Below are 24553 nucleotides of genomic sequence, written 5' to 3'. Positions count from 1 at the left end.
AGGATGATTTGCACGGACTCTTCTTTAGATAGTATCTGTAGTATGGGCTCAAATCTGATTGGTTTTTGAATGTGCCTATTATCTTAGGGTGACCAATTATGACTCTCCGGAGAAGTTATTCAAATCACTTGTTTTCTATTTTAAATGGCTTAAAATGTGAAAATAGGATTAAAGATCCTAATATCTAAAACATGTATCACACAATAATCAATATCGAAGGTTGATGTTTTGCATTTTAAGTATATAAAGAAATTGTGGACAAGTTCTATTATTTATCTGCTTTGATAAACATACTTTGTATAACGACAACAATATTAAAATTATAAATAATATATAAACCTTGTTTCCATAAAAGACCTCTCACTTTTCCTGTCTCTACTGTTCTTATTAGTTTGATTCTAAATAACCAATATCGTATATTTGAAATAAATGTATCCTTTAACCTATGTGGTTGACGATGTGTCCAAAAGGTGTTTTATATATTCAGCTATTTAACTTAATGGGATTCAGGGCAGCAGTTTATGGTGAGATTATTATCGGGGTTTGGATTCCACCAGGTATTGTCTCATTAGGACTACAGTTTACCTACTGTACCAGGTGTCCTTAGGTGGTCTCCATCCTATTACTTATCTGGCTCCACCCTGCTTGGCGTCCAAGATCTAAAGTTTTTTGCATTTCCAGGGTGGTATGAGCGTACCGGCTGTTACCCCTAGTCTCCGTATTCCACCTCTCTCATATTCATCAACCGCTGCGGTGGATTGATTTAAACGGACTTAAATCATCAAGTCAAGTTCCATGTTCAAACCACGAGGAGTTAGAGTCTTCATATTATAAATGGTTCTAATCTCTTCCCTATTTATTTTTTCCAAACAATTGCCGCCCCACCACTTGTTGGTAATTCTCTTAATGCCTAGGAATATCAAACCTGACGGGTTGCAATTGTGTTCCACTTTGAATTGATTCGACAAATGATGTTTTTCAAAACCTATTTTAATATTCCTAATTGTGCAGCCCACATCTGTTTGTCGCATGGATGCTGAATTAGATAAATTCCATTGGCAGAATCACATATGATAAATTTTTTAATTTGATAGAATTTCCCATCTGAAGTAGCTTGATATTGTTGTATAGCATTGGATTATCTACATTTTTAACTAGGGCAGTTACTGCATTGCCCACAATAGTAGAACCCTTTCTGGGCCCTACTTCCTAGCCAACTCTGAATGTTATTGGTCTTCCTGCCATTAATGTGACTACTTACTAAGGATCTTTTTAAATCTAATGCTTTTCTGAAGATTATGCCTGGATAAACAGATGAAATTGGGGCTAAAACTTCATCATGTTTCAAGATGTGCCAGTGTTTCTGGAGAACTTTTTTAATTTGATGGGCTCCATTGGAGTAATCTGATATAAAGTATACCTTATTAGAATCCCCCTTTTGTTTATTATATCCCTGTGTAGACTCTTCTTCATTAGTTCTCTTATAGGTTAGGAGAGTATCTCTATTGATATGTAGTACTTTATCAAATGCCTTGTTTACAGACACTGCATTATATTTTTTGTCCAAAAATTGTTTCTTCATGATGGTACCCTGTTCAATGTAGTCATCTACATGTGTTCAAATGCACCTGACCCTAGTAAATTGGCTAAATGGAATGCTTAGGGGTGGTGATGGTTGTCGGCTAGAATATAGCTGTTTACATCAACCTGTTTTCGGAATGTTTTATTGCAAGTGTGTTTGTTTTTAATATAAATCTCAATCTGAAAACTCAATTGTACTTTGGTTATGTTGAGCTGTAAATTATAGGCAGTAATTATTCTCGTTAATGTATTTTAAAAATTCCACAAGGGAGTTTTCTGGACCTTCCCAAATGATGATAATATCTTTAATATGTTGTTTCCACAGCACCAGGTTTGCCCCCCAGCCATGACCACTCCATATGTATTGATTCACCCAATAGCTCATATACAGATTGGCATAGCTAGGGGCAAACCTGGTGCCAATTGCTGTTCCTAACTTTTGCAAATAAAAATCATCCTTGAACCAAAAGTAATTTTTTCAATATCAATATCAATATCAAGCTACTTCAGATTGGAAATACTATCAAATTAAAGAATTTATCACATGGGATTCCACCAATGTAATCTATCTAATCCAGTGTCCATGCAGCAAACAGTATGTGGGCTGCACAATTAGAAAATTAAAAGTGAGAATAAGGGAGCGTGTTAGGAATATTAAAATAGAGAGTCATGATTTGTAACCCTAAGATAATAGGCACATTCAAAAACCAATTAGATTTGAGCCCATACTACTAATACCATTTTCTAGTACCTTGAATGTACATTATTTTTTATGTATTTATTATGTGCAGTCACAATTTTGTGAATGTGTTATGTGTCTAGGAGCTTCCATAGGTATGTTTTATCCATTTTTATTATTCTAGGGTATATTGGGGTATCTGTATTTGTTTTTATGTTCTTGTTAATAAAATCAATTTTAATATATCAGTAGAAAAGGTGGTATAAATGTGAAGGTCATTATAACCATTCAACTAAAGGACCCTAAAGCATTGGCCATTATTAGTGACATCTATCTATATTGTTACAAAAAGGCATTATATTGAACATAAACAATATTTTGGTAGTCAATGAGTGCCTATTTCTATCTTTAATAATACATTTAAGGAGGGAACCCTATATAATAGAGCTGCTCTTGCAATCACGAAGGAGCGCAGTCCCCTATATTTGTTTAATATGTGGCATATAACATCTGCTAAGAATTGTACAGGAGGAGTTGACATTCAGCTGTGAGTGTAACAGCTATGATTTTTGATTTTTTTGCTGGAGTAGTTTGGCAAAATGTGACTTTATTTAATTGCAACCATTAAGTTTATTGAGCATGAAGAGAAGTGTAAGTAAATGTTTTTAATGGTTTGACTTGAGATGCTCTAGATCCCCACATTTCTTTTATGCACGGCACTACCATTGCGTACACTAGTGTCTACTCCATGCAACCTATGTTAAACAACTTTGAATTCAGGTGACCCTCAGGTCATAGTTGCCACACACATGCTATAGTCGGAGCTTAGAGGAGAGATACAGCAAGGGGAGTACCACACTACATCCTGGCACCCTAAGTAAGTGTAAATGTTCCATCATGGAAAGGTAGATCTGGGGCATGCAAGAGCATCTCCAGATACGCCTCTTAGGAGCTGAATCTTTTGCCTATCCTGAAGGCATTGCATATGTGTTGATGATAATATCAGCATCAGCATGTATATCTACTATCTTAAAAAATAGATAAATGGTGCACCACCACAACCTTAAATTAATAACCAGAGCTGGTATCCACTCGCCCTGGGATCATGTCATGTTTTAACTCTGCTCATAATTCCAAGTTGGTTATAACATGATTTGCAAACCATTGCTGACCAATGATGGAAAATAAATCACTTCTGAATATACAGTGGTTTGTCTACAGAAGAATCCATGTGTCTTTACCTAGAAAAGTTGGAAATAAACTAGTTGGGCTCCTACTAATTGTTGGCATTTAAGGTTTTTCTAGAAGGTGATGTTATGATACACTTCAATGGCTGTGATATTGACTCACATCCGGGAATGCTTTCCAGTCTTTCTATGTCTGGTTATACTCTACTTGCTTTAAACCTCTTATGGAAAATGAAATTTTTGCTGTTTGTTTGATTAATTTAAACGCTGCAACAGCAGTTGTGTCATTTGGTGAAAAGTAAACAGCAAGGAAAAAGAACTTAATCATTGGAAACAACACTGTTTCAGTTTTTGTTGCACCTTTATTTATTGTCTAGTATCTGCTCTAATGACCCCATATTAGTTTTTTCTCAAACCCTCTCCATACAAATGTCTTGGTTTTAAAGCCAGTTTATACTTTCTTACATTGCACATATAGTGCTTATTATTTCCAACTGTCATTTTGTTTAGTTCCTCCCCCACCTACTTTCTCCAGAGATTAACACACATGTCTTCTTTCTGTGGTCTACTTTGCATGTTTGGTTGCAGCTTCACAGACTTGCTGATATTAATTATATGTGTAGTGTTTCGCTTTAATTATCATTTTTTTTTCCATAATATTTATGTCAGAGTTTGTAAATTAGCAATTATTTTCTGTACAAATTTGACCCTTTTTACTGTAAACAATTCAGGTTCAGGGGACATCCGGTTCTCTCAGGGCATTTTAGGCAATAACTTTTTTAATACATATAAATTAAACTGCACTACCCACTGCTCCCCTCACCAGAGCCAATAAAAACAGAGAATAATTGATTCATCTGCCCTTATAGTTTTAATATCTGGTAGAACTGACTTAGCTTCAATTACAGCTGTGAGTCTATTTAGGTAAGTCTCCGCCATCATTGCACATCTGGACATGATTTGTACCCATTGTTCTTTACAATGTTGCTTAAGTCCCATCTAGTTGGATGTGGACCATTGCTTCTGTTGATGGAATTTCACATACCAGCGCATACTTTATATGGTTGTTTAAATTGTCCTCTCAAAGAGCCATCAACTCCATAAAGCATGTTCACTGATGAAACACTACTTGATCTAACAATAAGAAAGGCTAGAAACATATTTAGCATAAAATCAAGGGACATACATGACCAAATTCAGAGAGAAGTAGAAGCTATGGAAATTCTTCAGGAGAGAGAAAAATGTAGTAAAAACAATAAATAAATGGATATCATTGGGTGCAAGGTATTACAGTCCTAGGGATATGGCCAAATCCTTACAATGGAAAAACAATTGTGAGAAAAGTTTGTTAATTTCCTGTGCATAAGGATTTTGCATATACCTTTCACTACTGCTGAACTAGGGACAATTAAACAAAAAACATTATTGAGTTTAGTGTGTTTTTAATTAATAAACTAACTATCCATTTTAAGTTAAGTGCTGAATGAAATAAAGAATGTAATACACCATTCATAGAAAATCTCTGACCTCTGTGTCTGTTGCTCTGAAACGTGTTAATATATTTCTTTAAGATTAAAATAAAAATAATTAAAATAACATTTATTTTTAAAAAAGTCCAACTATAAAATTGCACCATATTTTCTTTATATTTTTTAAAAAAATCTTCTGAACAATTGTGCATGTAATGGAAATAAAAGTGCAACAATGTTTGAAAATTGACATTTTAAAAGATCGTAGCATTATCTTAAGTCATGATTACAAAATTATTATTATTATTATTATTATCATTTATTTGTTAGGCGCCACAAGGTTTCCGCAGCGCCGTACATCGTACAAACAGTAGACTATACAGGGTATAACAGTACAGAACAATAAACAAAAGTACCAATACTTCAGAAACTCCAGGCAGGCAGATGCAATAGACACGGAGCAGAAGAACGGGTAAGGAGACAGGAGGGAAGAGGGCCCTACTCAAGCTAGCTTACATCCTAAGGGAGGGTTAAACAGACCAGGCACAAGAGGAGCCAGTTGAGGGAATGGGAGAGAGGGGAGAATGAGTGGAGGAGATGGGGGTTAAGTGGATGGTTGGTAGGCTTTGAGAAAGAGGTGAGTTTTGAGTGCACGTTTGAAGGAGCACAGAGTAGGAGAGAGGCGGATGGAGCAAGGGAGGTCATTCCAGTGAAGGGGGGCTGCACGGGAAAAGTCCTGGATTCTGGAATGGGAAGAGGTGATCAGAGTGAAGGAGAGGCGGCGGTCATTGGCCGAGCGCAGGGAGCGGGTGGGAGTGTGAATGGAGAGGAGGTAAAAAATGTTTGGTTATCATTTGGTTTTATAAACACAGCAAAGTTATTTCAAAACATATCCACTCCTGAAAGTCAAACATCGCCCTTTAAAATATACTTAATGGAAATGGCCTCAAATTACTATGTCATTGCGTCTGCAATAACAATAATAATGGACTCCTTCCACATGTGTAAAATGGCTAGATAAATGCCTTTCTTGATTCCACTGGAATACATTCTGATATTTACAACAAGCACTTAGCTCACAAATTAATTAGTAAATGTAAGCATTACATAACTAACCAACATATTCTGTTATCGGAATATGCAATGCTTAGCAGGAGTTTACAAACATGACAGAGTTTGGTTAAAATTGTCATAGTTGCCCATAACTTATCAAGTGACACATTTTATTGCACCACAACATTTTGGCACCATGTCTAAAGACAATTTTTTTTATCAAAGTAGTAGTGTAGGGCAAGAACTCTACTAGGTTGGAGCTGTGAAAAATGCTGTAACTTTCAAAGGTATCTGACACAAAGGCTACCATTAGGCAGCTTTAGGCATCTGCCTAGGGCGCTGGGCTTTTGGGAGCACACAGGAAAATTCTGTGGGTTAAGCAATCCGCATGGAGTACATGGCGCTTATGGGTGAAAGAGCGCACAGAGAACCCAGTCCTTCCTCTCCTCAGCTGGCTGCTCACCTCTGACAGGCAGCTGTATAACCTCCAGCCTGCTAGGTGCACTGTGGGAGAGAAAACACACGGAGGGAAACTGACATGTGATCAGTGAAGGGGTTGTTATGATGAGGCTAAAGGATTTAAAGACTAAAAGGGAGGGTCATTAATTATGTGGGGAGATAATGCTTATAAGGGGGCTAATTTGTAATGTTGGGGTTAATTAATGATGGGGAGATTAATGTTGAGAAAGAGATTATTATGAAAATGAGAGATTTAATGATTTTGAGGAAGTTAATGACAGGATCAGGGGATTGATTGATGAGGGATTTAAGGATTATTATGAGGGGGTTAATTATCATGAGGGGTTATTTTTGAGGATTTGGGAGTTATTTATGATGGACCGCTGCTGTGTGTAATATGTGGGGAGAGGGTGGGGTGGTATTGGTGTAATGTGTGGGTATAGGTGTTCGGGGAGGTATTTGTGTAATGTGTGGTAAGAAGCATGGGTGAAGTATTGGTGTAATGTTTGGGGAGAGGAGTGGAGCTGGTTTTAGGTTAATGTGTGGGGAGAGGGGTGGAGGTGATATTGGTGTAATGTGTGGAGAGAGGTGTTGGAGTGGTATTTGTGTAATGTGTGGGGAGAGGGGTGGAGGGGGTATTGGTGTAATGTGTGGGAAAAGGGGTGGAAGTGGTATTGGTGTAATGTGTGGGGAGAGGGGTGGAGGTGGTATTAATGTAATGTGTTGAGAGAGGAGTGGAGGTGGTATTGGGATAATGGGTGCTGAGTGGTGGTAGGGGTAATATTTGGTATAATATGTGTAGAGAGAGGTGGGGCTGTTGCCAGCTTATTGTCCTACTTTTTTTTATTTTGCTTTGTTTTGAAACATTTTATATTATTTGGAAACTCCCCTGCGGTTGCCCTAGGGCAGTGTTTTACATAAGACATCAGTGTACCTGGACTGCACCCTTACCCGCCAGCCAGGATAATTTGCGATTATTTTTAACTTACAAAAGTCAAGTGTGAGAGGGTTGTGGGTAGTGGAGGCGGGGGGGGGGTAGGTTGATTGTTCGCAAAGGGTGTCGAGAAACGTTGCACCAGCCCTGCTGACACATTCACCATTCTGGAAATGTTGAGGATATTTTACACTAAGTCAGAATCATACTTATATGCCTGAAGTGCCCGCAGTAATATGTTCCAGGCAGAGCCAGATTAAAGTCCCATGAGATTTGAGGCAAGATACTGGTTCAGGGCTCCTCCCCTCCTCTAATCCATGCCTACAAAAAGCTGGTTCTATAATAGTAATATAATACTAATATGCTTCCTCAGACCAGGGATGGTATAGGTACTTCTTAATTATACAGATGCCACTCTACAAACTCAACAGTGCCACCTCCACTTGTACAGCTGTTTCAAATGTCCCACCTAACTTGAACCGCTAATTTACTCTGTTGAACACACAAGCCCTCCCACCCCAAACAACCTAAAGAGCTTTGCTGCTCCGTTGTCCACAGACTTTTAAGGACATTTTGAAAAGGTGGGCAGTGTGTAGGTGGAGGGCAGGGGCGGGCTGGACCGGGAGGCCTCTCTGCCTAACGGCTGTTCGGGCCGGCCGCCCTCCCCCCTGGTGGATGGAATATTGGGCGCATACTACCGTCGGCTGCATCACTTGTCACGCGATGCAGCCGCGTCATCGCACAGGCGGCAGCATCACATGACATGCGATGCGGCCGCGTCATTATGACGCGGCCGCATCGCGTGTCATGTGATGCAGCCGCCTGTGCGCCCCCGGGCTGAAACCTGCCAGCCTGCGCCTGGGGGAGGGACAGTAACAGGAACAGTAGAAGAACCGCACATCACAAACTCAATCAAATAGTTAGGTTGCACGTTCAAAATATAAGCAAATACAGTTCAACCTAGTACTAAAGTTAAACACCATTTAACCAGCACATAGTAATATTAAAAAGTGTAAATATATTGAATCCATATAAAAACAATAAAAAAGGCAGCAGTAGCTATCATGGGAAGAAAATGTCATCGTTGCTGACTGCCATTTTGGTGCTAACATAGCACCTTTCTCAAGAGCTAAGACACACATATATATATACAGTCATGGCCAAAAGTATTGAGAATGACACAAGTATTGGTTTTCACAAAATTTGCTGCTTCAGTGTTTTTCGACCTTTTTGTCAGATGTTGCTATGGTATACTGAAGAAAAATTACAAGCATATCATAAGTGTCAAAGGCTTTTATTGTCAATTATGTAAAGAGTCAATATTTGCAGTTGACCCTTCTTTTTGAAGACCTCTGCAATTCGCCCTGGCATGCTGTCAATCAACTTCTGGGCCACATACTGACTGATGGCTGCCCATTCTTGCCTAATCAATGCATGGAGTTTGTCAGAATTTGTGGGTTTTTGTTTGTCTACCCGCCTCTTGAGGACTGACCAGTTTCCAATGGGATTAAGGTCTGTGGAGTTTCCTGGCCATGGACTCAAAATTTCGATGTTTTAATCCCAGAACCACTTAGTTATCACTTTTGCCTTATGCCAAGGTGCTCCATCATGCTGGAAAAGCATTGTTCGTCACCAAACTGTTTTTGGATGGTTGGGAGAAGTTGCTCTTGGAGGATGTTTTGGTACGATTCTTTATTCAGGCTGTTTACTTAGGCAAAATAGCATGCATACTCAGCCGTCATCACTAGTAATAGGCACTTAGACTAGACCTGTAGCTGGAGCAAGAGATATGGCTGAAAAACAAGTACTTTTGAGATGCCCAGATATATTGGGCAGGGGCAGCGATCATGCGTGTTTGGGGAGAGGGGGGTTTGGTCGCGGATACCAGCTCTACAGATGTACACAGTGAAAAGGCAGACACATGATGTGTCATCAGTGGGGGCGGAGCCCCAGCAGCAAGGCAGTGTGACCTACTTGGTCAATCAACGGTCACACTGCTGCCTCATCCCACGCAGTTAAGCATAGATGCCCCCATCTCCTGTCATGTCTGGGTAAGTAAAAAATGTAAGTACACAAATAAAGTCATGAGGGAGAGGTAGAGGGATACAGAGCAAAGGTAATTGGGCATGGGAGAGCTGGGGGAAACAGGATGGATAGCCTTCCATCATTTAATATGTTTTATGTTATACTATAGAGTGTTAAAATGTATCTAAAAGTAATGTCACTTTATTAAAACCTCTAAACCTCCGTGGGGCGGAGGGGGGCTAAACGTCAATTCATTTCAAAGGGAAAGTTCCATACCAGCACTACTAAATTTCCACTTCAACCACTGCTTCCGACAACAGCCCCTACATAACAATACAAGATACTAACCAATCCTTGTCAGCTTTGCACTCTCTGCACCAGCCACAGGTACAGAGTGGAGCGGAGAAGTGGAAAACAGAGGAGAGGAAGTAGGATGGGAGTGGAGGGGTGGAGAGAACTGAAGATATAAGAGGAAGTAGGAGGAGAGTGTTGGAGAGAAATTGAGAGAGAAGGAGAAATAGGAAGAGAGGGGTGGAAAGAACAGGAGAGAGCAAAAGAAGTAGAAGGGGGGAGAAAAATAGAAAGGAGAAGTAGGAGGAGAGGGGTGGAGAAAAAAGTCGAAGTAGAAAGAGTGTGGAGATAAAAGGTGTTTTCACTGATTATATAGCTTTTTGCCCTTTGAGAAATATGCCCCTTAGTTTTGTGGAGGTTGTGTGCACTGCTCCTCTTTTCCCTCGTGCACAGAGAATCTTTGTTCTCCTGCACATCAACAAATATTTAAACTTTTGGCAAAAGGGCTTACTTGATGCTATACAGATTTAGAAAAAATAGTTGAAGTACTTTGTTTATTTCAGTAATACATTAACCCCTTTGTAGCTGAGGCTTTTTCTCAATCCTCTGCTGAGCCTATTTTGGCACTCTTTGGGCTGGTTATATTCCAACATCAATGTTTGTCATTTTTCTTTGCAGAAACTGTACAAATCATACTTTGTTTTTTTTCCAAAGACTCTTTTTCCAAAATTACCAATGGTTTCATTATTACACCTGACACGGCAAATACAATCTAAAATGGCCAAAAAGTGTTTTTCTATTAAATTGCAAGAAAGGGAACTGTCAACAGATGTGTATAATTTTTTTCTTGCCAAACTCTACCAAAAAACTCTTTGCAGTTACAGTTTTGGTAATAATCCACAGCTCCAAAACAACAAGTACTCCTAATAAAATTTGCACTTGAAAACATAAGGCAAACTTTGATTTATTTTGCTATCTTGCACATAATGCATAAAATATGTAAAACTTGGAGAGGCCAACAAGTTAGGGGTCACTTACCTATATATCCCAAGAGTGGAATGCACAGTACTTTCCAGAAGTGGCACAACAGCAAAGTTGTTTTTTTTCCATAACTCTACCAAACACATTTTGGAAAATGCTTACATAACATAGATTGACTGGTAACATGAATTGAGTGGTCCCACGTTTTTCGTTTTTTCCATCCACGTTTAGTCAACCATGCAACTTTCAGCTCAGACTGAACCAACAAAGCTGAAAGTTAACCCTTACCGCTCTGGGGCAGTGTTGCTGAGGAAGATGAGTGTCACTGAGCTGCTTAGGAGAGATTTAAATAATAAATTGGGCTGATAACTGTGTTTTCATCACTTTTATCGCTGCATGCTCTTATATAGTCCCCATAGCTTTATTGCTCACACTTTTATTTGGTGGACAGGTAACACTTTCAAAATTTTATACTTTTACATTTTGGATTTGGTTATTGTGAGGCGTCGAAACAGGAAGAATGAGCATAAATAAATGACTTTATTTTTGGGTTATTTTTTATTTTCATTTGGCCTTGGAGATGTTATGATTACCTTGGTCAAATAACTTTAAAGAGGAGACTCACTAAGAGAGGAGAGGAGAGTCACCTGGGAGTTGAGCTAAAATGTATTTTCTGGTATCCCCACCCAGGTTTTGCTAGGATGTTTAATAGTGGGCCCTTTTTGACCATTTGTTAAGACAGTCTGATTCAAACTAATGGTTTGAATCACAATGTAAGATTGAAAGAACCAAAATCTCCATTTAGGAAATCACGACTTTGGTAATCTAGAAAATGATATATCTATGAGATAAACTGTCCAGTTTCATGCACATATACTGAAGTCAGGACATAATTGAGATTTCATGTTTGATTATTTACTTCTTAACAAAAGTATAATGTTTGCATTGATCTGATTACTTAGAACATGTTTCACATACCACAGTGCTAGGACGCTGTGGGCTAGGATTGTACTGTGGGCAAGTCTCAGTTTACATTTTACTGAATGAATTTGCCCTCACATGAAATATCTGTGCAGTGAACTATTCTTACATGCCAAAGACAAAACACTTGTAGTGTATATAAAAACACCAGTACCGAATATGCACAAGTTATTATTTGAAATAACTTAGGCATACAAAAACACAGTCAAAAGTGTGTTTCTTGGCAATGTGTACAGAAAAATGCTTATTATAACTCTCTAAATGAGTACGGGACTTGCAAAAAGCCATGTTATGAAATAAAATTCTTTGAGTTGAACGATACACTATGAATGATGATACTGCAATGTAAGTGGTCATTCATGTTCTTCTCTCCCTGTATCATAACTCTCGTTAGTATGAAAAAAGCCAGTATAAAGATAAACTGTATGGAAGACTACTAAAATCAGCTTCCAGATGACATTGAATATCTTCACAGTAAAAGTCTGTAAAATAGCCCACCATGGAAGGACCGGTCAGAAAGCTCCTCAACTCTGGCACCTTGGTTCATGTGTGTCAGACATAGGTAAGTGCTGGAAGTATTTAGAATAAAATTTCCATATAATTTAGCCATAATAATAAATGCATTGAGAATCAAAATGGGTAGCAAAAACATTCACCTACCCCTACAAGTAAAACAGGGCATCACTAGGAATGGAGGAAGCATAGTATAGCCCCTTCCGCAGGGCTTCATTAGAGCGGTATCACTGCCTACTTCAACAAGAGTCTCTGTTGTTTGGAGGAAGGAGGAAACATGGAGAGGACACCAAAGGGCAGGGCTAACGAAAGGAGCACGCCGATGCAAATCTGGACAGCAGAGAAGATAAGGAGGAGGGGGGAGATTCCAGTAGAGGACCATTGCCATTTTAGGGGTAGTGTCTGCCCTGGGACAGAGACCATGAGAGAATAGGGCCGGAGAGAAAAGAGTCTGAAGTCAGGTGCTGAGATTGTTTTGAGTGAAGTTCATGTTTTTCAAAGGACCAGTGTCAGTGAACCTCTGGGTAAACCCAGTGAAGACCTATTGTTATCCTGCCCAGTGACTTGTTTTTACAATGACAGATAAGTGACACAGTTGATACACACATATTGTCACTGAAGCAGGTGAGATATGGTAGCTACTTGCCAGTATTAGCACTACTGAGCTAGGAAGCGCGTATTCTTATGTACCCCTGGTATTCACCCCCGCAAGGAAATATGGACTTTGTTGCAAGGAACTCGCAGGTCTCAGTTCTCCAAGTCAGTTACTAAGTTACTAGCAAAGTAGGTGGATAAACAGTGAGTGATCAGAGAGTCCAAATTTAATGACAGATGAAAGCAAAGTACCAAATCGGGATCCAAAGAGTGGTCAGGGAAAACAAGAGGTTAGAAGCCAGAAAGAAACTGCAGGACAGAATTGGGATCCAAGAGAGTAGTCAAGCAGAAGCCGAGGAACTACCCAGATGCTGGGAACAGGGAGCAGGAGCTGGATGCAGAAACAGGGGAGTAATGCTGGAGCAGTATACAGTGTCGGACTGTGGGGGACTGCAACAGCAGGGGCCCACCAGAGGGGGTGTGGCCAGCCCCCATAGAGGCGAGATCAGACACTAGAGGGGGAGTGGTCAGCCCATGAAGGACATAGCTAGGTGCATAGTGTAGTATATAAACAACGCAGTGTATATAAAGAGTGCATAGTCTGGGCCCCACCCCTTAGAGTGAGACAAAGTCTTGCCCCACTAGAATCAGAACAGTTGGCAGATTGTCCTGCTCTCTTCTACCTGTTCTTGCAGCGTTCACTACCTTCTGCTGATGTCTTAAGCTCAGTTGCTGTCTGGACACTGAAATGTTGGGGTCCTGTTTGGAAAAAGGGATAGGTACATTAAATATGCAAAGCCTCGCAATGAGGACACACTCTAGCCCCCTTCCGCAACCAGTCTCAATGTTAAATCAATAACTCTCACGTTTAATAACTAGGCCTCACTCCCTGCAAACAGCCTTGACATAAAATAATAGTATTCACATTTACTAAATAAACATATTCCTCCCAAAGACATTAATTGATATCATGTACATTTAATAAATACACATAACCCCCCCCTGCCCAAGCAGCCCAGACAATAATTAGTATTTGCATGTAATAATTAAACCTATTACACTCCCTAAAAAGCTCCAACACTAAATATTAGCATTCTCAGTGAACAAAAGCCACCCTTCTCCCCAGACTCAGCCACACATTACATTATTAGACCCAAAACTACTCCAGCATTAAATTATACTATAGGCACCAGTGGTGCATTTAGATAGATAGCTATAGATAATATATATATATATATATATATATATATATTTATATAATTGTATTATTAATAGCAATTGAACCAACTAATAAACAGTCAGATTATGCCACACAGTAGTGCCTCAGTTCAATTTAATATCCTCTCCTCATCCCTCTCTCCTCATTCCTCACTGTTACAATGACAGGCTGCGCTAACCTGTGGCCAAAAACAACAATGGCTGGCTCCTGAGTCTTTTGTCCTGCTCCTCTGGGTGGCAGCTCCTCCTCCGTGGGCGGGTCTTCTTCCACATTACACGTCTCTGCCGACAACAAGGTGCAGAGAGCCGCGTCTCGGCTCTCTGTAAGTAAAATCGCTCCGGATGAACGGTCTTCTGCTGCTCCCAGGGCTGGTGCAAGGGTTCTCGGAGCCCTAGCAAAGCTTTAACTTTACACCCCCTATACTCACTTCCCAGCCCCTTTCACATTTGAGATTTGTAATGTAAAAATTATGACTCTTACCTCCTCCTTGCTGACTGGCTGGCAAGGTTGTAGTTCAGATGCACGGATGTCTGATACAGAATGCTGTCCAAACTCTACTGCTGCCCAGGAGCAAAAGCAGGATTTCTAGAGTAGGAGTTTTCAAGTTAGATTTTGGAACAAAGCAATAAGAAAGCTTGTCACAATAAGACAGCAACAGACATTTATTTTGATGATTTCTTTGATACCTTATCATTATGACACTTGATACCTTGTCATTATGACACCATATCCAAATATCTCACCAGTGTACCTGCATATGCCCTTCACTGTACCAGGTGTACCATATAATATATTTCAGAAGCTCAAGGAGAAAAAGCAGTTTATATAAGTGAGCAAAATTATTGTATTATTCCTCCAGGTTACTTGTGTTTTGGCCTTTTTAGAAGGAAGTAAGCCTCACCACCTACCTTATTGTTCGCCAACCACAGATCTCTTTGGGTGAAGTGAAAAAAATTCTTACTTGATGTAAACTTTTATAGAGGTCTTTAAATTGGATCCATTGCTGATCTTTGAAGATTGTCCACAGATCTTTAGATTGAAGCTTGAGAATATGCTCAGTGTGGAGATAAATAAAACCTTGACATGTTTCTGTGTGTGTAGCACTTTCATCAGAAGGTGAAAAAGAGAATGTCCAATCCCAATTTAAACAGGTTGTAACCAATCAGTGATAATACATTATTAGACAAAGCATCTAATGCATACAAAAGACTGATCGAAGTGCTTAAAATATAAATGATATAGAATAATGTTTAAACTTATTAAACAAATGTATCTAATAAAGTAACTTTATATTTATTTATGTAATAGTGATTACAACACAAGTTGAATAATTGTTATCCCAATCTTCAGCTATACACCAGATGAATAAATCACTGAACAGGACACAGCACAGGACCCAGCAGCACCACTGAACTCAGAAGGCCAGAGCACAGGACACAGCACCACTGGACTGAACAGAACACAGCACAGGACCCAGCAGCACCACTGAACTCAGAAGGACAGAGCACAGGACACAGCACCACTGGACTGAACAGGACACAGCACAGGACCCAGCAGCACCACAGTGATTTGTAACTGCGAAGACAGTATGTCATTAATTGGGTTTGTAACTTTGCTAGAGGAAGTCTGTTTTACTGAAGTAACAAACAACTGCATTGGCCTGAAGGCCTGGTAGGAGGGCATTACCTGTGTGCATGTCTTGTTAGACAGACAGGAAAACTAAGAATATAGACAGCAAATTTGAGGATATCAGGTTGATGTGGAAGTTAAATTGTGTTAGAGGCAAGATTAGATTATATCATTTAGTTAAATTATCTGATCAGACTTTCCGGTGCCAGCTAGGAAGAGGCTGGGTTAACCCCTACCCACATCAGTGTCAAAAACTGTATACAAGACCCCTGTTTGACCATGTAATGTATTCTTGCTCCATCTGACCTTCTGATCACTAGTACCATACACTAGTTTTGAATTGTCCTTATTAGGACATTTGAGCTAATAAAAATCATTTGCTTCAAGATCCCACTTTGACAATTTTTTTCCTGTTGTAATTCCTGTGACCTGCAGATTAGACCCAAATCTAATCCATTTTCCAGCTGTTCTGAGGTTTGGACCCAGCATTCCAATACCAACAATTTGCCCGCTACCTGAAGCTCTGACCAATGTGACAGGGGGGAACCATCCACAGCAACTCTGAACTGAAGACAAGTGGTCAGGGGTGCCTGGTTAGGTGTATCAGCAAGGGGGTACACTAACAGCGACAGTTACCCAGAAGGAAGCGGTTCTAGGTGCCAGTGTAGGAGCCTAGTGGATTAGAGCTGCATTAACGCTCGGGAGGCCTGTGGTATTTAAAACAGGGAGCCCCTATTATTTAATATGGTTATCATTTTAGACAAATGTTAGACAAATACACAGTGTGCAATACTGTTAGTGGCACGCAGCTCTGCCTTCAAAAGCAGTACAGTGCGAAGTGGGACATACCTCCCAACTGTCCTTGCAGTTGGACCAAATCTCACTAAACGAGACAGCCACCAAAATTCAGGACTTCCTCACCAGATTCAGGACAGTTGGCAGACTGTCCTGCTCTCTCCTACCTGTTTTGTCACTTTCACCACCTCTGGCTGCTGGTGTGGTGTCTTTAGTTGAGTTGCTGCTTGTCTGGATACTGGAATGTTGGAGGCCCTATTTGGAAGAACTAATGGTACATGTTATTTAGAAAACTCCAACCAGCCCTGGTGTTTAATCAATACAACTCATGTTTTATAATTAGGCCTCCCTCTAACCCCAACATTAAAATACTAGTATTCACATTTAATATAAATAGCTGCTGCTGCTGATAAATAAACCTATTTCCCTCCCTTCAAACAACCCCAGCAATAAATTAAATAGCATTTACGTTTAATAAATATACCTATTTCCCGCAACAATCACTGCCATTAAATAATTCATATTCACATTTATTAAATAGAATTTTTTTCCCAAACAGCCCCACTTTCAACTAATAGCCCCCAAACCACCCCAGCATTAAATAAAAGGTCCAATCACTACTTCTTAAATTGCTAGGCCCCAATATTAAATTAAAGTGACCCACATCACCCCACAAATAAAATGGCACCAATTGAATAATTAGCCCCCACCTAAACTCCAAGCATTAAATTCATAGCCTACTTCTCGCATTATATTAACATTCTTCTCGTTCCCTCATGCCTGAGTACATGCCCCCAATTGATATTATGTATTGATATTGATATTGATATTGATATTACAGTAGTACCCACAAATCCTATTATGCCCCACAGTAGTGCCCCAAAATCATATTATGCCACACAGTAGTGCCCCAAAATCATATTATGCCACATAATAGTGCCCCAAATCATATTATGCCACAATAGTGCCCCCAAATCATATTATGCCACAATAGTGCCCCCAGTTGATATTATGCCACACAGTAGTGCCCCCAAATCATATTATGCCACATAGTAGTGCCCCAAATTATATTATGCCACAACAGTGCCCCCAGTTGATATTATGCCACAATAGTGCCACCAGTTGATATTATGCCACATTAGTGCCCCCAAATCATATTAAACTATACAGTAGTGGCCCAAATCATATTATCCTCTGTTTTCTGTCTTGCATCCTCTCCCCCACCCCCGCCCCCCATTTTGTGTACTTACCTTCTCATCTTTTCTATCTGTCTGTTTCTGTCTTCTGCCTGCTCTTCGACAGCTGTGCAGGACCTGTGCAGATTTGAATGTGCGCACATTCAGTCATGTGGCTGGTTCCTGGGGAGGAGCCAGCCACCAGGAAGTGTCCGTGCACGGTCACTGGACCTGTTTTTGAGGGCAGCAAATCAGATAGGCACTAATTTATCAATTGTGAATCTTGCTTACCAGTACATTTTATCCTATTATTATTAATGTTGAGGAGCAGTTTGTCACCACTTTTATCCCTTGAGATTTTCAGTTTGACCTAGACCAAAAGATTGACATTTCACTCCTTTGTGGGGACAGTTTCATGTATTCTTGCTGTCTTAGGAAATCCATAGACCCGGATTACACCTAGCCATGGCTATTCAACCAGGTTATAATCATTGACAACCACTGCATTCAACTATTTTTATTTCTCATTATAGCTTTTATCCAGTTCTTTATGTACAATTTCATAGCTAACCAGTTCCGATCTCTTAGTGTCGATGGCTGAGCCATAATGCTTTGGACAAAATCGCGCTTTCTAATGTTAGGGCTCACGATCACCGAGATGAGCTTTTAGAACAGTTAGAGTAGAGGTCTTCACCTTTAGCAGCCGCCTTTCCCGTAGAGCTTTATATGCTCACAGGTACTCAGATGCCCTCAGGTCCTAAGCTAGGAGTAGTAAAAGCTCATCAATGATGGCCGTAGCGCAGATGGAACCGGAGGTGCTAGCCGAGACTGGAGCGGGTGGTCAGTAGCAGGCCGAGGTCAGAGATCCGTAGCAGACAGGCAAATCGATATCCAGGAAGAGGTCAGGCTAACAGGCGAAACAGCGAAGTCCAGAATACGAGCCAAAAGGTCAGGGTCACAGGCAAACAGCGAAGTCCAGAATACAAGCCGAAAGTCAGGGTCACTGGCAAACAGGCAAAGTCCAAGGAACAGGCAAAGGTCACAATGAAAGATCAGGAAGACAGGAATCTAACAGCAGGTCAGCAACAGCACAGGACAGGAAACGCTATAACCGGCAGCAGGGCTAAGCCCTCCCTGCCTTAAATACAGAAGGCAGCCAATCAAGCCCTGCCCAACAAGTATCCACAGAGGCTGCCTAGCAAATTAATTACTGGATTAATTAGCCGGCATGTTGCTTATCAGTATGCACACGCGCCCGGCTGTCAGCATTGCCGGGACGCAGCGCTGCTTTAGAAAGCGTCCCGACCATTGCCATGGAGACAGTCGGGACGACGGAAACCGGAAGTGACATCTCGGCTGTTGCCATGACAGCTGGGACCCGATGGAGGAGGCGAGCTGCGGATTGCCACGGCTCGTAACATCTAGGCACACTTCCCATGTGCTTCTCTACAGCTGTGACCTCCTCTCTGTCCCAGGTTTTTCCCCCCACTTTCTTACGACTTGAAAGTAGGCAAAATTATCCATTGCAGATGAATCTGCGAAACACAGAGAAAACAACATGCTTTCAGTAATAAACCAGTATGCCACACCAACCTTTGGAAGCGTTGGCCGTGCTTTGGTCTTGTGTTGCCGAACCCTTAAATCGCCTTGTGTTGACCGAAGGCATGCCTACCTGTCTCTCTGGTTCAGGGGACTGCCCATCCTCTGACTGGTATCTCTGTAGCTGTTAGGAACCCCTCTATCCGATACAGCACAACCCAGAATCTACTCTGCCAGTCAGGTGTTCACTGGAGCCCCTAGTGGTGGGGACAGACTGGGCCGCAGACTGACAGAGGGTCGTGAAGTGCGTACCGGCTGGGGAGAACCCAGGAAATGGGGTGAAGTCCAGGCAAGGGTCGAGGGCCGGCAGCAGACAACGAATCCAATAGACAAGCCAAGGTCAGGGGTCACGAGCAAACAGGAAGGTTGGTAAACACGCCAGAGGTTGGGGTCACAAGAAACACAGGCAGGGTCCAAATCCAGGCAAGTGGGCAATCCAACAGAATATTCAAAGGGCAGGAGCAAGGAGCAGAGCAGGTCAGCAGACTGGAAACAGAAGCTATAACCGGCAGTGAGGCTCCAGACCTCACTGCCTTAAATACTGGTGGCCACCAATCAGAGCCTAGCTCTGCACACACCCACAGGACACAGATCAAATAGAACAAGCCCCCTTGTTTAATCAGCCCACAGGGTTGTCTAATTGCGCGCATACGCTCGGCTTCCAGCACTGCCAGGACGCAGCGCTACACAGGAGGCGTTCGGCCGTTGCCTTGGCGACGGCCGGGCAGAGAGCGGAAATTATGTCCCGGTCATCAAGTTGACGGCCGGGACGCCAGAGGGAGCCAGAAGCGAGCCGCGGCGGCTGTGTGACAGTAGCTAGACCAGTACTAAAGAAGAATGGGTATGTAAAAGTTAAAAATAGAATCCATATATTGGATATGAGATTTCAAACTTACCATCTGGATCGATGTTCATCTCTTCCAAATTCTTGCCCTTGAATTCAGTCATTCTTCCCCTCTCGAGAACCATTAATAGCTTGCTGATCATGGCAATTGGGAGGGCACCTTCTGGGAGGCGGTAATTCTACTGGTGCACCCTGATGGCATACCCAAGGAAGTCTGTGAATTGATCCAATAATGTATCGTTTAGGTTGAGAACTTTTGAAAGAGTAGCAACATGCTTTTGAATCTTCATGGAACACAACAGTGTTTGAGGAAATTTAGGTCTACATTCCTGAGAAATAAGGCGTTTACAATCAGAATTTCTGAAATGTGACAAAGCAGCTGGTCTTGCAAACATGTAGACATTTTCAGTGGTCACTCCACATTCTTTATGCGTCGCTGCTAGGTGTTCCTGTTAGGAACCCCTCCAGCCGGCACGACACAACCCGGGGTCTACTCTGCCAGTCAGGTGTTCACTGGAGCCCCTGATGGTGGGGACAGACTGGGCTGCAGACTGACAGAGGGTCGTGAAGTGTGTACCGGCTGGGGAGAACCCAGGCAAGAAGAGTCAGGTCCACGCAGAGGTCAAAGGCCGGAAGCAGGTATCAGTATTGATGAACAAGCTGAGGTCAGAGGTCACAGGCAAGGTAGCGGAACGGGTAAACAAGCCAAGGATCAGGGTCACAGGAAACACGAGCGAAGTCCAATACAAAGCCAAGGGTCAAACACGGGAAGTCAAATGTAGATATCAGGATACAGGAACTGGAACAAGCAGGTCAGCAGACTGGAGCACAGAAGCTATAACCGGCAATGAGGCAGCAGAGCCTCATTGCCTTAAATACAGACAACAGCCAATCAGGGTTTGCCCCTGCGAGGTACACAGCTGCAGACTAATTGTCTGCCAGACCAACAGGCCAATCAGGACCATGAAGAGGACAGCTGCAGGCTAATGCCTGTTAACTAAATACTGCAGACCTAATAGACATCAGGTTACTGCAGACCCGTGCGCACGCACCCAGCTGCCCCCTTGTTGCTGGGACGCGGCGCTGCTTTGTACAGAGTCCGGCCGTTGCCTTGGCAACGGCCGGGGTTTAGGAGGAAATGACCTCCCGGTCGTCAAGGTGACGGTCGGGACGCCAGGGGGAGCCAGAAGCGAGCCGCGGCGGCTGTGAGTACCGCCGCGGCTCGTGACAGTTCCATTGCACGTTGCATTGCTTGTGTTAGCAGGATTAGAACTTTTCTGCCTTGTTTTCCTCGGATTTCAATCCTTGTGACGTGCCAGCAGAGCTTCTTCTCAAGCCTGGAAATTACTAGGGCAACATCGTCATGGATATCCGAAGCATCTGTGGAAGAAAAGGTAATAACCATTATCGTGGAAACATCCCCTTCCCTACTTTGAATTGATCATATGTGCCAGGATGACTTTTGCAACTGATGCCCAGTTTTTAAGCAAAGGCGATGTGAACATATTGCTTTGGTAAACATGTTGTTTTTTATCGAGATACAAGTACATCTTTTTCACATCTTCAGTGAAAGATAGGAGCTGAGGAATGTTTAATTTTGACTCCTTCAGAGTTTTTAAGACAGCCAGTGAGATCAGCTTATTCCATATTGCCTTCCTGAAGTTGCGTGCATTTTCTACTATAACAGTGCCTTTGGTGTGTGAAAGCTTCTGTAAATTACAGAAAGGCCATAGTCACATTTATTTATAAATTGGGTGTGCACTTGGTTCTTTATTCAAGTCCTAATGCAAATTGCATGTAAGTTACATTTTTAAAAAAATGCACAGACCTTTCAGGAAGCTCACTTAATATATGCAGATCACAGCCAGGAATCCCCTTTGATCATGTATGCCTTTTACCTACTTAGACCAAAAAGAAAAAACAGCGCTAAATAGTGATATATAGGTGTGGACTTAACTAGAAAAATCAAAGGAAACCATGGCAGTATACATAAAAGCAGAGATAATAGTAATGCAAATATATATATTTTTAATGTTTCAATGAATATAATACATAGGCCTCATAAATTGGTAAATTGGTAAATTGGCAATTGAATTCCAAACATTTAAAAATCACTGGGAGTAAAAGCTGTACAAGTGAAATCACAAATGGTGTCTATATACGGACGAAATTGATGAGTATGTCCATGTAACTAGTAAGTATATGGTACTTCATATAAAGATATAATCACAATAAAAAGAGCAATAAAATCTCTATCTTTGATAAAGTCTGGGTTCAACAGAGGAAACGCATCAGAATTTTACACTGGGATCGCAGTTTCAGTTATCTGGTATTGGACTCATGTTATATTTATATGTTATATTTACACTGGTACCAGTTTTTTTTCCCTCCGGGATTTATGTGCCCTAACTGATCTAATTGGAACTTGCTACCAATGCTGAAACCAATCAGTTTTTTGCATATGAAGACCTACTGACATCTGCTAATACTAACTTTACTGATGTCAAGGAAACATACTACTGTGCTTTTGGGTAATCTTCTCCGATGGCTGTGTACAGAGCACCCGGAGTGAGTCATTATCTGGGAGCTGAGACAATTAAGTGAGTTATGTAATTTATTTCCTATGCAAGTCCTTTTGCCAGTGACATTCCATCAGTATATGTGTCAGGTGTTGTCCTAGGTGCCGGGGACAGACGCCTGTGTGTTCTCGCTGACAGCGTCCCGTTGCCTAGCAAAGAGACTCTCTCCCTGATTCCAGGTGGCCATGCTGCGCGTGCACGCGCAGTAATGTCCGCGTCCCATTGCTAGGCAATGGGACACACTTCTCCGGCTCGCCAGCGGTTCAGCTGCAGCTGATCGCCTAATTACCTGTGCCTATCAGGGAGCACTTCCCTTTATTTATATCTCCTTCTCGCCGTATCTGGTGCCAGAGTATTGGTTCTCCAACTCCAGCCTTCTGTTCCTGTTCCTGCATTGTGTTTTGGCTCTGACCTTTGACTTTATCCCTGGACTACTCTTTCTTGTTATCCCTGGTACCGTTCTCGTCTGTTTGATTTAGACCTCTGGCTTCCCTCAGACCATTCTCTGCATTATTCTTGGATACTTTGCTCCTATTTGGCTTCTGACCCGGACTGTTCGACTATTTCTGTTCCACACTACCGCACTGGGGACTAACCTGGAGAACCTGCGTACCTCACGCAACCAAGTCCATACCTCCTTGCGGGGGACCCTGGTGAATACCACGGGTGCATTAGACTCCGTGCCTCCTTGTTTAGTTGGTGTCACCTCCTGTAGCCCTACCGTGACAATATGGATGTGGAATACCAATAATATACCAGCATTATTTCGATTGCTATATATCTTTCAACTTATGGGCCGATTTGCTAGATATCTTGGAGGGATTTTATTGATATTTTTATTGTGTTTATATCTTTATATGAACTACCATATATTTACTAGCTACATGGACATACTCATCAATTTAATCCGTTTCTAGACACCATTTGTGATTTCATTTATACAGCTTTTAGTCCCAGTGTTTTTTGTTGTTTTTTTAAGGACTTTATTTGTTAAGTTTCATTACAAAAAATATAAACAACTAACATGGTCAAAAGGTAACATAATGAGGCAAGATGATGCAACTAAATTTGATTAGAATGATTGAACAGTGTGAACATATATAGTGGGTACAGTAGCACAAGATTGAAAATAGATCTTGGAAAGGAATATAACAGTGTGACGATGTATAATAGAGGATAGGGGAGAAGTAGGAAAGAGAAGGCGGGGGAGAAAGGGGGGGAGTGTTGAGACCGAATCCGGGACCCCTGGGGGCCGAGTGACAATAGGCAGTGTGTATGCTGCTAAATATCAATCACAGGAAGAGGGCTAAAACACTGTGAGGAAGGTCAGGTGACTGTGCAGACCCAGAAATACCATTATAAAGCAATCAGTCACCCCAAATTTGCAAGAATTTGTGGGTTTCCTTATTTAGATATGCAGAGATTTTTTTCTACAGATGCAAGGTACCAGATTTTATTAAGTAGTTGCTGTCTTTGCTGTCTAGAGGGGGGGGGGGGGGTCAGGATTTTTCCAATGCTTTGCAACTAGACATCTGGCTGCGTTGAGGATCTGAACAGACAATTTGTCTGCATGTGTATCTAGGACCTCAATATGGAAGCCAAGGAGAAATGACCATGGACTTTTGGAGTGAACAGTCCCAGTGTTATTTAAATGTTGGTTTCAATTACCAATTTACCAATTTATGAGGCCTATGTATTACATTTATTGAGACATTAAAAATATATTTTTTATATACTATTATCTCTGGTTTTATGTATCCTGCCATGGTTTCCTTTGATTTTTCTAGTTAAGGCCACACCTATATATCACTATTCAGTGCTGCTATTTCTTTTTGGTCTGTGGTTGTTTTTGATCAGGGGCTAGCAATTGGCCCTGCTTTGCAGCTGCGATTTGTGTTTATTTTTGTGTGGTGCAGACCAGTGCAGGATTCCTTTTTCTTTTTTTGCTCACTTTACCTACTTGGAG

At 41.4% G+C, this 24553-nt stretch overlaps 1 protein-coding gene across 1 annotated transcript in view; it reads right to left on the bottom strand.

Annotated features, from left to right (window-relative positions):
* LOC142159497 (uncharacterized) overlaps positions 1 to 20112 on the bottom strand; it is a 154526-nt gene extending 134414 nt beyond the window's left edge. The window contains exon 1 of the mRNA XM_075214395.1: positions 20061 to 20112. Within this exon, the coding sequence (XP_075070496.1) occupies positions 20061 to 20112 (52 nt within the window). The remainder of the gene's footprint in view (positions 1 to 20060) is intronic.
* Between the last annotated feature and the right edge of the window lie 4441 nt (positions 20113 to 24553).

This window comes from Mixophyes fleayi, chromosome 5 (assembly GCF_038048845.1).
Source record: "Mixophyes fleayi isolate aMixFle1 chromosome 5, aMixFle1.hap1, whole genome shotgun sequence".
NCBI classification, from domain to species: domain Eukaryota; kingdom Metazoa; phylum Chordata; class Amphibia; order Anura; family Limnodynastidae; genus Mixophyes; species Mixophyes fleayi.
The sequence above is the reverse complement of the archived record's forward strand: the minus strand, read 5'-3'. Positions and strand labels throughout refer to the sequence as shown.